Below are 14,986 nucleotides of genomic sequence, written 5' to 3'. Positions count from 1 at the left end.
TTGGTGGGTTAAGAGCTGCAAAGTGCACCTATTCTAGTTCAAGTGAACTATATAAGAGAAGTCCTGGGGTCTCTGCCACGTTCTTTAACCCACCTTTTTCTCTGTCACCCCTACACTTTTTCTCTTTTTATTTCGTGCATGTAACTCAAGACATCTTGCTAAAGGACTGAGGTTAACAGTTTGTTCTTTTCTTCAGCTCTGGATGTCCTAAGATAGAAAAGTATTATATATGTGATTGAGACACTTGAAGCATCATTCTTAGTAATGTTTTCGTCATTATCGCTCATCGATCACCTGGCGACCAAGAGAATTAGAGAACTTGATTATGAAAAAGGTGGCTTTTCCCTAATGTGAGATTATCTTGAGCGATAGTTGTAGGATGTGAGTAGTCAATCAATTGACACTATACAATTTATCAACCACCAGAACTATCTGACAAGAATCATCGTTTTAGAGAATTTCTATTTGCAAACGTTGGCTTTGGCTGTATGGCTGCTGAGGTGACAAGCTGCTACAGGTGCCCTGGATAACAAGAAGATCATCAAAGAAAAGAATATACTACCATATATATATGGGACAATGAAGGGAAGTGCCATTTCAATGTTGGCTTCATGTCACTAATTTGTTAAAATCAATATTTAATTACATAGATGTACTAAACCCACTCTTGCTTTGCCTCCAAGATATACTAAACCCACTCTTGGAAGCTGCTCTTTTTGTTTTTAATTTTTTATTCGTTCTTCCCATCTCCGCCAAAAAAGAAAATAATAATAATAATAATACAGGATCCCAGACTTAGAGCTCAAGTTTAACAAATAGAGGAAGATGATCTATCTTATTCGGCTGTAGCTACCCATGAAATTCCTTGTTCTACAAAGCTTCTAGGCATATACTTGAAGTGAAAAAACTAATCATTTGAAAGAAAGAAAGGGATGCCGCCAGACTCTCCATCATAGCTCGCTAGATGAATGGCTCACCCGTTCCAATGAAGAAGAGCTCATCGAGAGACAAAGAAAACGATGGGTTCAAACCGGATACAACCGTCACAAAACAAAAATTCGGCCTATTTGTGCTGTGATACACTTACCAAATACCATAATTGGATGAATTTCATACCAAGCAACGTAATTAATTCCTTACATGTATATTTTTTTTTAAAAAAAAAGCTAATATACATATATGCTTTACATATTCTAAATGTTTGAATTCTAATCAACCGACTTAAGGCTCATTAAATTTTCTTCTGGCAAGCAATTTTCTTGCCCATTGCAAAGCAATAAACTTTGTGCGCGATCATTCTTACCCGTCCAAAACTTAATTTGGTGACATTCACATGAATTCGAACACTTTATTGCTTTTCTTTAATGGCATCCCGAGATCCTCACATAAGCATCAAGCATATCAGAACGGAACGTGGACGAAACCTTTACTCAAACCCTATTTCCCCTAATTTATTTGTGCTCACAGACTTAATGGAGACAAATCGGTATCTACTCATACCTATAACCACATGCTTGCAACTAAAGGTGGCATGCACCCTTCATAATACTGCCACGCGTCATTATAATGGACGTCCACATCACTCACACTATGGGGGAAGCGCATGACAAGTGCGAGAGAAATAAAAAGAGAAAAGTGAGAGAGGAGAGAAAGAGATTTGGAGGGCAGAGAATCTTACTCTAATAAAAACCCTAATTGTAAATGGCAAGGGCTGCTAAAGGGAGGCAAAAGGTGAAAAAGAATGAAAAGGAAAGGACTAAAAGTGATGACACCAACTTCGGTGGTAGCCGGATATGCTTGGAAGATCCTAATGAAACCCTACATTCTTCAACAACCAACAGTCCTAACTTTTTTGCATTGCCTTCTCTCTCTCACCCCCGCTCTCTCTCTCTGCGTATAAATGGAGACCCTCTTCTCTCGTTCTCATTCACAACCACAGCAACATATTAAGAGACATATAGTATGAAATACTTCAGTTTTGGCCCCCAAGTGCCCTAGAATTCTAGGCCACCCCCACCATGCTAGTGCAGTTCATATGTAGTTTTGGACTGGTTTAGGTCATTGATGGAGGTGGCTACGTGCGTACTGGTTTTCTGTAACGGGAGAAATGAAGCTTGTTCTGCAGCAGCCTCTTTTTAAAAGTGTCTGTTAATATTTCTCCTACACAGGGCAATTTCAGTCCTTTGGCATTTTACTCAACTGGGAATTTCTCTTCCCCGTTAACTATGCAGTTTAAACTTTTATGTTATATGAATATTACTGGTATCTGATGAAAGCTTGGGTTTTCAGTATTTTGGTTTTTTTACTTTTCTTCCAGTTATTAATTGATGTAACGGAAATCAGCAGGCAGCTTATGCCCAGTTTGATCAATATATATATATGAAGTTCTGCTGAAACTATTGACAGAGAAGCAATGTATTATTTATGATGGTTTTAGTTGAGACACTTTTAATTAACTAGTGTTGTAGGTTGTCAAATTGTTGTATGCAATTTTTCGATCTTTTTCGCGTGTCAAATTGGTGCCATGGATCTATTATTTCATTCTTAGTCTCCCTCCCCCAAAACCCAAGGTGATTAAATCCCCTAAAACCCTCAAATTCCTCCCAATATCAAGCCCAATTAGTTCGGCTACAGTGGAAGACTAATTGGGCTACAATAGCCCAACCCAACGCCTGAGGCTACATGACGTCACGTCACCCCCGTTAGAACGCGATGCAGGTTTTGATGATTGCTGCGAATCTAGGCTGTTAGATTTTTCAAGTCTGACGGTGTTAATCTAGAATTTTAAAAATTAAAAGAAGAAATATCGAAAAAAAGATGCCATCCAACATTTTATATTAATTATGTTAGTAAGGAGTGTTTAAAATAAGAAAATAAAATTAAGACTATATAAATCTTGGCGCCACTAAAACGAGATTGTAATTGGAATAATAATACAAATGAACTTGATGAAATTAGTTAAAAATCTTATTTAAAATTAAACAAAGTATTAATTTTTTTAAATACTACTTGACGGGATGAAAATACGCTCAGACAATTATTATACTTCGCTCAGTTGACAAAGCAATTATTGCTTTAGTAGGGTGAAAGTGTTGATGTTCACTTGACTGAAATAAGAGGAAAAATCTTTACCGAATCTATTATTGCGTTAACCGAGTGTAGTCGTGTAGCCGATGTTCTTGAAAAAAAATAAAACAGAGTAGATGAAATCAGATGGGTGGGTTCAATGGGACAATTTTAAATAGTTTATATCCTTTAACTTGCCCAAAAAAAAAAAGAAAAAGAAAATAAAATTGAGGAGTTCAGAATTCTAAATCAGGTGATAGTGGCAGTTTTCCCCTTCTACTCTTCCTCAAAAATCAACCCGACGTTTCCTATTTCTTCCCAAATACAAATCTCTCCGACTCTTTTCTGAAGCCCTACTTTTTCCCCCTTTCACAAATCCCATCTTTTCCGGATTTAAGCGTTTATTTTTTTGTTAAATTTCGATTCACCTTTAGGCTCGATTTTGGGTTTGCAATTCCTCTAATCCAAATCTGAACCAGGGATTTGCGAAATTTCTAGGGTTTTGAGTTGATCTGAGGCCGTGCATGGCGAAAGGTACGGATGCTGAGGAGTTCGTGGTGATGTCTAAGGTCCGGGCGGGGCTGAAACGCGAGTTTGCGTTTGCGTTGAAGGCCCAGGCTGAAATCTCTGGCTCTTTGGGCCGGACTCGGGGCAGTAGGGCCCAGAACGGTGACTGTAAGAGGATGAGGACGGAGGCCAAGACGGAGGAGCGCAGCCGTGGTGATGGTGACGAGAAATTGGGGAGTGGGGAGATGGGGGAGGGCGAGAATGTGAACGTGAAGGAGGAATTGGAGGAGGCTATGAGCGAAGAGGATGCGAAAAGCGATGTGGTGGACGTCATGAGCGACGATGAGCCGAAATTCCATGTGGGCGAGTCTGTGCCGAGCGAGAGGATTGGGGAAGACGAGTTGAAGCACGGTGTGGTGGAGATGGCAGTATATGATGAGCCCCAGACTGGTTACATTGGCGATAGTGAACCCGAAAAGCCTTTGGTGGACGAAGAAGTTCCTGTTTTAATTGAGAACAGCAACGTTAAGGTGGAAGTGGAGGTGAGTGAGAAGCCTCCAAGGAGGTTTACTCGGTCAGCGTTGAAGCTTGAGGCAGAAAAATTGCAGAATTTACCTGCGGAAGGTTGTACCAAGGAGATGGCAGTAGATGACGAGCCCCAGACCGGTTGCATTGGCGATAGTGAACCCGAAAAGCCTATGGTGGACGAAGAAGTTCCTGTTTTAGTTGAGAACAGAAATGTTAAGGTGGAAGAGGAGGTGATTGAGAAGCCTCCAAGGAGGTTTACTCGGTCAGCATTGAAGCTTGACGCAGAAAAAATGCAGAATTTACCTGCCGAAGGTTGTACCGACCAGATAGATTCGGGGATACAGAAAAGCCCTTTTGTTACTCCAATGAAAATTGATACGAAAATGCCGAATATGGTGAGGAAGTTCAGTAAACTGAAAGAACTTCTTGACACCGGTATTCTTGAGGGACAGCCAGTCAAGTACCTTAGAGGATCAAAGGTATTACTTTCAATGGTGCTGCTGTTTTTCAGTGTGCATATGATTACTGATTTGCGGTTTAGGGTAGAGTACTTATTTTGTGTTTTATATTTGTTGTTAGGTAAGAGAGTCTGGAGAAACAGGGCTTAGGGGAGTGATTAGGGGCTCTTCTATATTGTGTCACTGTGATTCTTGCAAAGGAACAGAAGTGAGTATTGTTTAATGATATTTTCTTTTGTAGTTCATGTCTTATAATGTTTGTCGATTTAAAGGGTTGATAGATTATTATATTGAATTTCCATAGGTTATTACACCTCCTGTGTTTGAGCTGCATGCGGGTAGTTCAAATAAATTTCCTTCGGACCATATTTATCTTGAGAATGGGAAGACCCTTCGGGATGTCATGATCGTATGCGAAAATTCTCCCTTGGAAGCTTTGGAAGAAGCTGTCCGACTTGTTATTGGTTGCTCATCTATAAGCAAATGTACGATCTGTCTCAATTGCAAAGGTAGCTTTTATGTCTGCATAAATTAATTGCAATACCCCTTGATAAATAATATGCATATACATAAGTCTTTTCTTTTACGATGAATGTAGAATCTATTAACAAAGACTGTACAAGGTCAGCAGTGCTACTTTGTAGCTCATGCATGGAGTTAAAAGAGTCTGGAGCTAGGCCTGCTGTAGGTGCTAAACAGAGTGACAAGTAAGCCTTATCTTCCCTACCTTTTTTTTTTGGTTCAATCTGTTTATCTGAAAATATTTCATCCGCCTCTGGGTTTATGCCACATGTTTAAGAAGACTAATTTGGGGTGGGTTTAATGTAACCTTGACAGAGAGGAAGCTAATTTTATGATTAGAGAAATAAGGGGGTGTATCCAATTGTATTCGAGGGATTTAAATTGTTTTTACAAATCAAGGGGTATTCAATCAAGATAAGATTTTGTGTATGGTGATATTTTTTGGTTTAAATTCGTTGAACATCTGAACTTGATGTAGGAGCCTTATGAAAACATGTGCTTAAATTAGGGCCCTATGTTGTTGGAATAGTTACTTGACAGCTCACATTTGATTGCACAGTTGATTTGTGAAGGATTTTCATTACTAAGCAGCTTATATATATGCAGCAGATGGGTGAATCTAGCTATTCTTTCAGTTTTACATATTTATAGACTTTTACGTGTGATTTGTAATTTAGAATCTTTACTCTCCTATCACATATGAGTACAAGAGAGTATCATAAATGATCCTTTATTTTTAATGTTATTATTTGTAATTAAGGATGTGCGTGTGTTTACCATTTCAGATCATCAAAGCCGGTTACAGGTCCAAATAGTCCTGATACCTTGTCAAAGTGTAGCTCACCAGAGCAGGTTACGGTTCCAAAGCATCCATATATGCCAAAGGGTAGCTCATCAATGCCAGTTAAAGTTCAAAAGCATCCTCATAACGTGCCAAAGTGCCGCTCTTCAGAAAGTAAAAGTCAGGGAAGAGTAACCAAAAAGTATTCATCCTGTCTCTCTCTCTCTCTCGTGTTTTGTATCTGTCATATATAATTTTTTTTTTTGACGAGCTCTGTTATTCACAATTGAGCTATTTTGTATGCCTCTCTTTATCATAATCAGTGCACTTAATTTGCTTGTGTCTGAATTTTTTTTTGAAAGGGATCTTCGGCTGCACAAGTTGGTTTTTGAGGAAGATTGTTTGCTGGATGGCACAGAAGTAGGCTATTTTTCCAAGGGAAAGGTTGCCACTAAATTTGGATAGTAGTTTTTTGCCTTATTGAAGTGGAATGCTATTTTCTGAGTAGTCATTTTTTGGCTGGCAGAAAATGTTGGTCGGTTATAAAAAGGGTCCTGGCATTGTTTGTGGTTGCTGCAATGATGAGGTATGTTTACTCTCTACTGGGTTACCATCACCTATGGATTTTTTGACACATCTATGGTTTTCCTCCATTTGATTGGCAGGTCAGCGCCTCGACTTTTGAAGCTCATGCTGGTTTTAAGTCACGTCGCAAGCCGTGAGTCATTGGTTAAATTCTTTGCTTGTTATAATTGTTCACATTGCTCCTGGAATTTTGCAGTGGGTTAGACTTGTTCTAGCTCTTGCACATAACATGATTGAATTGTTAGACTTCCATGGGCCTCCCCTCCTGATTTTTTGGTGGGAAGGTTGTGGGGAATTTTTCAGTAATAACCTTCTTTTATCCATAATATTCTAAATTATTTTTTGACACTTATTTTCTTTATTTGGCAGTTACATGAACATTTACACATCTAATGGGGTATCTCTCCATGAATTGGCATTATCTCTATCTAGTCGTCGGAAGTGGTCTACCAAGCATAATGATGACCTATGCTCCATCTGCGAAGCTGGTGGAGATCTCTTATGCTGTGATAATTGTCCAAGGGCTTTTCACAAAGGTGATGTCCACAGTTGCTTTTGGTGCACCAGTGCATATTCTCAAATACCATGTGAAACTTTTCACTTCGTACATATGTTAGTAATTATTTTAAAGGAACTCTAATACTTAATCGGTGATGGAATACTGTACACCCCTGTTGTTGAAAAGGACATGGAATGGGAAGAGGTAGGGGGAATACAGTTCATTTATTTTATGTAGGAATTATTTTTAAGTATGTTTATTCTTTTAAAAGATAATGGCTGGAAATGGCCATTAAATTAGGGGTGTATTTCCATACTGGGTTGCTTCTGTTTGCACCATTTCTTTTGCTGGTCTCATTACAACCCTTCTATGAACTGTCATAAGTTTCCCAGTTCATCATTTTTTAAAATTTTGATTAAGTTCAACGGAAATAAACAAAATTAGAAAAAGTAATAATTAGATTGAGGTAGCACCCAAGTGATGATGTTATGACCTGCAAAATTGAAATATTAGGATTATAGTGGGAAGTGGGCTGCGGATAGGAGAAGGTAAGAATTTAAATTATTTTCATTCTTTACTTTTCAAAAAATAGATTTATAAATGTAGGGTTGGCAATGATGGCAATTTTGTCGGATGATAGGAATAGGAGGGTCTTTGACAATGTGCTTGCTGAGGAGGTGGACTGTTTATGGGGTAGGCCCGTAGGGTTCACTTTTGGGCTTTTTTCTGCATGTGTGCAAGTGTGCATGCACAATCCAATGTCTTAGTTGCCTCCACATGGTGGGTTAGGAGGGGATGTGTATTCTATTAACTTCCATGGTATTAACTGTTAGGATTTATCTCCTATTTTCATGTTCATTTTGATGCTTTTATTATTTTCCTATCTTTATTCAGTTCCAATGTGTGTGTTTAAAATTAATTGTAAATAAAACTTCTGAGTTTGGCAGATCATTTTTATTTTTGGAATAGTAGCTTCATGAATTGGAAACCTAATTATATCTTTTATGTTTTCACGAGTTTGTATTCTATAGACATAAGTTATGGTTATTAATAGTCCTATATCATGCATTCCAATTTTTCCTTGTTTTAGTTGTTTGTTGCATTTTCTTTTCCCACTTAGTGGGAAAAGGCTTTGTTGTTGTTGCATTTTCTTTTCATAACTAGTTTAGAAGTTAGAATTGTAAGCATTACACATGTAAAAGCATAAAAACGAAAGAGATGATATGTATTTGGTATGCTTGTTGTGCATGAACTACATGTTTTATTTATTTATTTTTGTCTATTGCAGAGTGCCTTTCTCTAACAAGTGTCCCTGGCGATACTTGGTACTGTAAGAATTGCCAGACTATGTTTGAGAAAGAAAAATATGTGGAGCATAATCCCAATGCTGTTGCGGCTGGAAGGGTTGCAGGGGTTGATCCCATAGAACAAATAACCAACAGATGCATTCGTATTGTCACTACTTTCGATGAGAAACTTGGTGGATGTGCACTGTGCAGGTTATTTCTCATTTCAGTTGTCATGAACCAGGAAAATATTTGCAGTTATACCGAACACTTATTTTGGCAACACTTTTTAGTGGGATGGAAATTCCAACATTTGGAGCATCAACTTATTTCCTATCATGAATAGTTTTGATTTTGATGTTTGCAGTAGCCATGAGTTCAGCGGCTTGGATTTTGGTCCCGGCACAGTTATTTTGTGTGATCAGGTAATTTCATGGCTAGCCCAATTTATAAATTTATCGAGTCTGGCTTTGAAGTGTTTTGCATTTCTTAATTGTTTATGATTAGCCATTATGCTCTAAATGATGTGCTTATTCTTTTCCTCACTCCAGTGTGAAAAGGAGTATCATGTAGGTTGTTTGAAAGATAAAGGAATTGAAGATATGAAGGTACTCGCTCGTCCTTTGTTTTTATTGTGAATGTCATTTAATCAGCAGTTTTTTGTTTGTTATGCTCTGTTTGTTATGCTCTGTTTTTTTTCTTATTTTTTTGCTGCTATTTTAATCATATTTTCTTATAGTTAAATACATTTGTTCTCCAGGAATTACCGAAAGACAAGTGGTTCTGTTGCTCAGATTGCCTCAGGGTTCATTCAGCTTTGCAGAAGTTGGTAGCTCATGGGGAACAGAAGCTTCCAGACTCCCTCCTGAATGTTGTAAGGAAGAAGCACAATAAGAAAGGTCCAGAGAGTGGAGCTAATCTTGATATAAAATGGAGGGTGCTTAATGGGAAAATGTCTACTGATGATGAAAGTGTGCAGTTGCTTTCCAATGCTCTTGAAATCTTCCATGTGAGCATACTTGTTATTTGTTGCTCTGTTAGAATATCTGCTATTTTTATAATAGTACCAACCGAGAGTTGTCGTAACTTATTTTAATTTTGTTTCTATTAATGAGGAAAATGTTGTGCTGCATTTAGCGAGGTTAGCGAATGATCTGACCTACCTTAATGTGCATAATTGGCCCTCTTGTCCCTCGTGTTTGGTGTTACTAGATGGACTTCTGTAAATGTTTCAAGCAGGATTAAACAACATACTTAATTTTCAATTTCATTTCTGTGCTCTAGGATCGTTTTTCCCCAATAATTGATCCTACTTCACGCCAGGACTTTATCAAAGAAATGCTTTATGGGTGAGCCAGAATATTCTCTCTTTCACTATTACTCTTTCGTTTGATATCCTTGTGCTAGCTACTACGTAATTGCATTCAATTTTGATTGAATATATCAACTGAATTTGCAGAAGGACCATCCAGACCCAAGATTTTGGTGGGATGTACTGTGGAATAATTACAGTAAAGTAAGGATCGTTTTTAAGTGCTTATTATGCAATCTAATTATAGTTAGAGTAATCTGTTTTGACATGTTTTCTGTAATATGCAGCCAATTGGTCGTGTCAGCTGGAATGTTTCGTATCTATGGAGCCGAAGTGGCAGAGCTTCCTTTAGTGGCAACATGTGCTGATTTGGAAGGACAGGTTATTACTAATTTACTACTCTGGCGCGTGGAAAATCACATAGCCACAATTTTCTTTTGGAATAAAAGGTTTATGGAATTTTGGGTAGTGGCCTTTTCATTTTTACTGATTTCAACTGATTATTGTGTTGTAGGGTTACTTCCAGATCTTGTTTTCATGTATTGAGAGGCTTCTTGCGTTTCTAAACGTGAAAAGCCTTGTGCTGCCAGCCGCTAGCGAGGCAGAATCAATATGGAAAAATAGATTTGGTTTTGAGAAGTTAACCCAAAATGAGGTGTGTGAACTTCTGCATGGTTTGTTCTACTGCATAAGTATGTTAATCTTGTTTATTTACATAATTTCTTTTTGTAGATACATGATTACAGGAAAAGTTACCAAATGATGATCTTCCAAGGGACTAACATGCTGCGGAAGCCCGTCCCCAAGTGCCGAATCCTTAGGTCACATATAAGTAACTGAATGTCGGATCATCTGGATCTTCCGTTTTGACCGTGATGTAAATGACTCCCTTGTCTCTTGGTGTACAGAAAGAGCAGAAATATACATCGACCTTACAGGCTTGTTTTTGTCCTTCGGGTAGCAAATAGAATTTTGGAGGGATTTCAGTTTCGGAGACGGAAAGTCGCAGTAGGTTTATGTAAGAGACCTACGGAAAGTCTCTTGGAACTTTGCTATTCAAGGCACTGTTATTTCTGCTTCTGGGCGTGGGATTCCATTTTTTGCTGATACCTTTGTTCATGGAATTTCACTTTTTGAGGAATTTTGCTTCTAAAGTCGACGTTTGCTCGCCTATTTTACATACTCTGTTTGCATCTAAACGAAAAGCTAACCCTGTCGCATTTTCTGTCGCCTATTTTACGTGCTCGCCTTTTGGAGTCTCTACTTTTGTTTTTGACGTACAAGATTTCCTGTCGCATTCTGTTTGACAATTGTCGTCCATGGCATTTGAACCAGACAGCTATCTATTGAATTCTACTTGACCAATTAATCATTGGTATCTTCCGATGTAACTTTCGTAACGGTGACGTAGGTAGATTATTATCGCAAGAACTCGGCACTAATGTGACGTTACTTGCTTTAATGTTCATTTTTTCATTTTATAACAAACATGAATAAAATTATTAATGGACTAAGAGTTAGTTGACTTTCTAGCCTTGTTTTGTAATGATGGTTTTTTATCGTTTGCGGTTGAGTTTTATCACAAATGGTTCTTGAGATTGATTAAACTCAATTATTTTGGTTTTCCACTTTCAAAATCAATAATGTTGTCTTTGATATTCACTACCACACATCAATTTGATCATTCCGTTAAGATTCCATCAACTATTTTGTTAGTTTGTACGTGGGACCCACAAATCCAATGAAATGGTGACACATGGATTACACAAAATAAGGGTTTTTAACGCAAATGGTCATCAAACTCCTCATTTTGGTCTCTGAGTTTCAAAAATCGATAAATTTGATTCCTGACTTTCAATACCGCATGTCAATTTAATCCTTCCATCAAAATTTTATGATAAAATGATGAATTTGATAATTTTAAAATATAGGGTAAATTACATAAAACTACCTCAACTATGGGTCGAACGACACTATCGTACCTCATCTTTTAAACATGACAATGTCAAACCTCATCTTATGAATTTGTTCCAATGTCAGACCTCAGTTAGTTTTTTTGTTAATTTCTCTATTAAATGCTAACGTGGCTAGAGACGAGGACCACTCACTAATCCAACTGGATTAAAAAATAATCAAATATATTTTTAATAACTAAATATTAAAAAATTAAATTTTTTTTTTATATATAAAATTGCAGGATCCACCCTCTCTCTCCTCTCTCTCTAACCCATCCCACCCGTCCCCCTCCCCTAACTTTCCTCCACCACCATCTCTCTCTCCTCTTTCTCATGTGCAGTGTCGTTGTTGGTGGCGCACAACCCATCGTGGGTGACAGAGGAGGCGCCGAGGATGACACTGGAGCCGAAATCGGCCCACGACTTGAGCAGAAAAGTTAAAAAAAAAACAAACAACCAGTTCATCTTCCCCACCCCTTCTCCCCAGCCGAGCTCAAATCCGTCCCCCCATCTGAGCCCACCCCCAAATCAGAGCCACTTATTCTCTCCCTCTAATCCCTAGCCCCAAATCAGAGAGACTTCGCCTCTATTTCTAATCCTTGCACCATATGGATTGGAAGGGTGAGGTCGAAGTCGAACATGGCCGCCTTCTCAAACTCCTTCGTTAGGGACGGTGGCGCCAAGGCTAGCAAGGCGGCGGCGATGGTGGATATGGAGGAGGAAATGGATACCAATTGGGGCTTTGTGAGCTTTGGGAGGTTTGATGGGATTTTGGGTTTTGAGATTTGTAATCGGATTCTAGGTTTTGGGATTTTGGGGATATAGGTTCCCAGAGAGAGAGAAGAGAGAGGCGAGAGAGAAAGAGAGGAGAGAGAAAGGGTGGTGGAGGAAGGTTTTTGCGCCGGGGGGGGGGAGTGGTGGGAAGGGTTTTTGGATTTTGGGATTTTGGTGTTGGAGGTGCTTAGAGAGAGAGAAGAGAGAGAGAGAGGTGAGAGAGAGGGTGGATCCCACAATTTTATATAAAAAATAATTTTATTTTAAATTTTTAAATATTTAATTAATTTTAATCCAGTTGGATTAGTGAGTGAGCTTCGTCTTTAGCCATATTAGCACTTAACAGAGAAATTAACAGAAAAACTGACGGATGTCTGACATTGGAACAGATTTGTAATATGAGATATGACATAGTCATTTTTAAAAGATGAAGTATGATACTGTCGTTCGACTCATAATTAAGATAATTTTGTATAATTTACCTTAAAATATATAATTTGGTCCTTGACTTTTAGTGCCGACACGCAAAAGATTTGTAATGCATTTGACTAATTATAAAGAAAGTATAATTTTAAAATATTTTAAATAAATCTTACCGTTGTGAGGGACTAATACGTGATTAATCATGAAAACAAATCAAAAGCGGGAAGTTTACAAAATTTTGAAATTCAAAAACAACCCGTGCTTCATCCCCCTTTTTTTTTTCAAATAAAAAATAAGAATATAAATACAAAAAAGGCACATTTGAGGAAATCAAATTTACATAAAACCCCCTCCACAACTTCCTTTCACCACCGTCCCCGCTCTCCCATCGCTCGTTTATTAAATTCTCACTCCCCCCCGCGATCGTCGCCGACGCTCTCTGTGAGGTAAAAGCACTTTCTCCTCTCACTCTCTCTCTCTCTCTCTCTCTCTCTCTCTCTTTCTCTCTAGAACATCGGTCTCGTTTTGTTGCTTGAAAATCGATTTTGTTTTCACAGATTAGACTGAGAAATTTGCTAAAAAACGCTGTTCCAGATTTTTGCCTGAAATCGCGGTTTGGGATCGAAGGATGGGTCAGATCCAGTACTCCGAGAAGTACTTCGATGATATTTACGAGTACAGGTGCGCTCTTTTCTGCTTCCTTTTCTTTCGATTACTTCTTCACTTTTCAATATTTTTGTTTTGTTTTGTATTTTGACCGACTCTTTTTTGTCTTTGTTTTAATGTTGGTACAGGCATGTGGTTCTTCCTCAGGATGTGGCTAAACTCCTTCCAAAGAATCGGCTTCTCTCTGAGGTAATTTCTTAGGGTTTTTTTTTTCTTCTAATTTTTCATTCATTTTTTTGTCTGTTTGTAATTATATGATCATTTGGGTCTCTTTGTTTAATTATTTGGAAAATTTATTATGTTTGATTTCTGTGGATGAAAGACATGCAATTTATATTTTGTAATCTCAGTTGTAAAATCTACGAAACCCCGAATTTAGAAGCTTTCATTCTGTTGTTTGGGGTAATTTGGTTAATTTTTTAGTTGTGGAACCCAAATTAATTCTGATTAGTTAGAACCGAATGTTTAAGATGCCCTCTGAAATGTTGATGGTGTAGTCACATGAATTGTTTTCTATTGTCTCCTTCATTTCTGTTAAAAAATGAAATGGATTGGTCGTTTGGTTGCTGAGGATCGGAAGTAAAGTGGAAGGAGGAATAAGATGGTGAAGGATTTGATTCCATCAAGTTCTAAAATCAGAAGCATTTCATCACTTCTGAATTCAATTAACACTTATTTTGATTCATTTTGCGTTTTGATTTAGAATGAATGGCGTGCAATTGGGGTTCAGCAGAGCCGTGGTTGGGTTCACTATGCAATACATCGCCCGGAGCCCCACATCATGCTCTTCAGGAGGCCACTGAACTATCAGCAACAGCAGGAGAACCAAGCCACCCAGCAGGTGCTTGCAAAGTGACCCTTGTCTGCTCAACGACACCGTGTTAATCTCCAGAACTGAAAAGTTACATAAACAGGTTTATCATTTGTTCAAAAGTATAAATGCTTTGGCCGTGGCACTGTAGTGTAATTCTCTCGTTTGGAGAATTGTTAAAGTGTAGCGACTGATACTTATGTAGAATGGTGTTGATGGCTTCTCAAACGTGTTGTTTCACCACTGTTCTTATGTGGATTTAGAACCATTGGTGAAATTGAGTGATGATTATTATGGATAAGATTTGTGGGTTTGCGTTTTTTGTTCTTATCTTTTAGTGGTTGGTAAGTTTAGTAGTTCTAAATAATTTTGGTAGTTGAGAAGCAAAGCTGATCTCTCTATGTGCACTGAAGATGTGCGGTTCGGGTGGTTTGAAGTATGAGTTTGTTTCTCATTCATTGTCATTTTTGTCAGAGAAGGTGCCGAGTTCTCTAAAGCCTCGGTATGGTAGTCAGAATTTTTTTGAATTATGAAATTAACAACGTGGGTGTTTGAATTATGACTAGGATTTTGCTAGAGATTTGTGTGCTGAATTTGTTTTTAATCACCAAAGGAAGAACAAACCAGTTCATCTAAGTGATACTATGTAAGTGTCATCGGGCATTATAAACCTGTCTATAAGTTGCATCTTATATAGTTTTATGTAAACTCAGTTTTGTATCGGGGATGGTCCTAACCTCTCCGCTCGTATCCGTGGGAGGAGAAGCGGGGAGAGAAGCTGCCGACCACCGATGGCCGGCAATGGAGAAGAGT

General features: G+C 38.2%; 2 protein-coding genes across 3 annotated transcripts; both read left to right on the top strand.

The window, feature by feature from the left end:
* The first annotated feature begins 3,241 nt into the window (after positions 1–3,241).
* LOC137716265 (uncharacterized) lies at positions 3,242–10,703 on the top strand. The gene is made up of 18 exons (XM_068455691.1): positions 3,242–4,580; positions 4,681–4,767; positions 4,864–5,068; positions 5,158–5,266; positions 5,867–6,064; positions 6,225–6,306; positions 6,389–6,448; positions 6,528–6,580; positions 6,817–6,983; positions 8,235–8,445; positions 8,600–8,657; positions 8,784–8,840; positions 8,993–9,241; positions 9,517–9,581; positions 9,692–9,748; positions 9,832–9,925; positions 10,059–10,199; positions 10,277–10,703. The coding sequence occupies exons 1-18, from the start codon at positions 3,591–3,593 to the stop codon at positions 10,382–10,384; spliced, it is 2,991 nt and encodes a 996-aa protein (XP_068311792.1). The 5' UTR covers positions 3,242–3,590; the 3' UTR covers positions 10,385–10,703.
* Positions 10,704–13,044: 2,341 nt separating this feature from the next.
* Positions 13,045–14,492, top strand: LOC137716173 (cyclin-dependent kinases regulatory subunit 1-like). Of its 2 annotated transcripts, none has more exons than XM_068455579.1 (4): positions 13,045–13,142; positions 13,254–13,377; positions 13,491–13,551; positions 14,066–14,492. In XM_068455579.1, exons 2-4 carry the CDS (start codon positions 13,325–13,327, stop codon positions 14,216–14,218), a joined length of 267 nt encoding a protein of 88 aa, XP_068311680.1. In that variant the 5' UTR covers positions 13,045–13,142; positions 13,254–13,324; the 3' UTR covers positions 14,219–14,492. The 2 variants fall into 2 exon arrangements, with proteins under 2 accessions (XP_068311680.1, XP_068311681.1); XM_068455580.1 differs by having other exon boundaries at positions 13,073–13,142; positions 13,291–13,377.
* Positions 14,493–14,986: the final 494 nt, after the last annotated feature.

Source organism: Pyrus communis, chromosome 14, assembly GCF_963583255.1.
Source record: "Pyrus communis chromosome 14, drPyrComm1.1, whole genome shotgun sequence".
NCBI classification, from domain to species: Eukaryota; Viridiplantae; Streptophyta; class Magnoliopsida; order Rosales; family Rosaceae; genus Pyrus; species Pyrus communis.
Note: the sequence above shows the minus strand (reverse complement) of the source record. Positions and strands in the feature narration are given on the sequence as shown.

What these genes read in the sequence shown, in the direction of transcription:
- LOC137716265 (XM_068455691.1), top strand. Translation starts at nt 3,591, where the DNA reads ATGGCGAAAGGTACGGATGCTGAGGAGTTCGTGGTGATGTCTAAGGTC. An exon ending in GGTGGATGTGCACTGTGCAG is followed by an intron (nt 8,446 to 8,599) that starts GTTATTTCTCAT and finishes TGATGTTTGCAG; the next exon opens with TAGCCATGAGTTCAGCGGCT. An exon ending in ATCAAAGAAATGCTTTATGG is followed by an intron (nt 9,582 to 9,691) that starts GTGAGCCAGAAT and finishes CTGAATTTGCAG; the next exon opens with AAGGACCATCCAGACCCAAG.
- LOC137716173 (XM_068455579.1), top strand. Translation starts at nt 13,325, where the DNA reads ATGGGTCAGATCCAGTACTCCGAGAAGTACTTCGATGATATTTACGAG. An exon ending in GATGATATTTACGAGTACAG is followed by an intron (nt 13,378 to 13,490) that starts GTGCGCTCTTTT and finishes ATGTTGGTACAG; the next exon opens with GCATGTGGTTCTTCCTCAGG. An exon ending in AGAATCGGCTTCTCTCTGAG is followed by an intron (nt 13,552 to 14,065) that starts GTAATTTCTTAG and finishes GTTTTGATTTAG; the next exon opens with AATGAATGGCGTGCAATTGG.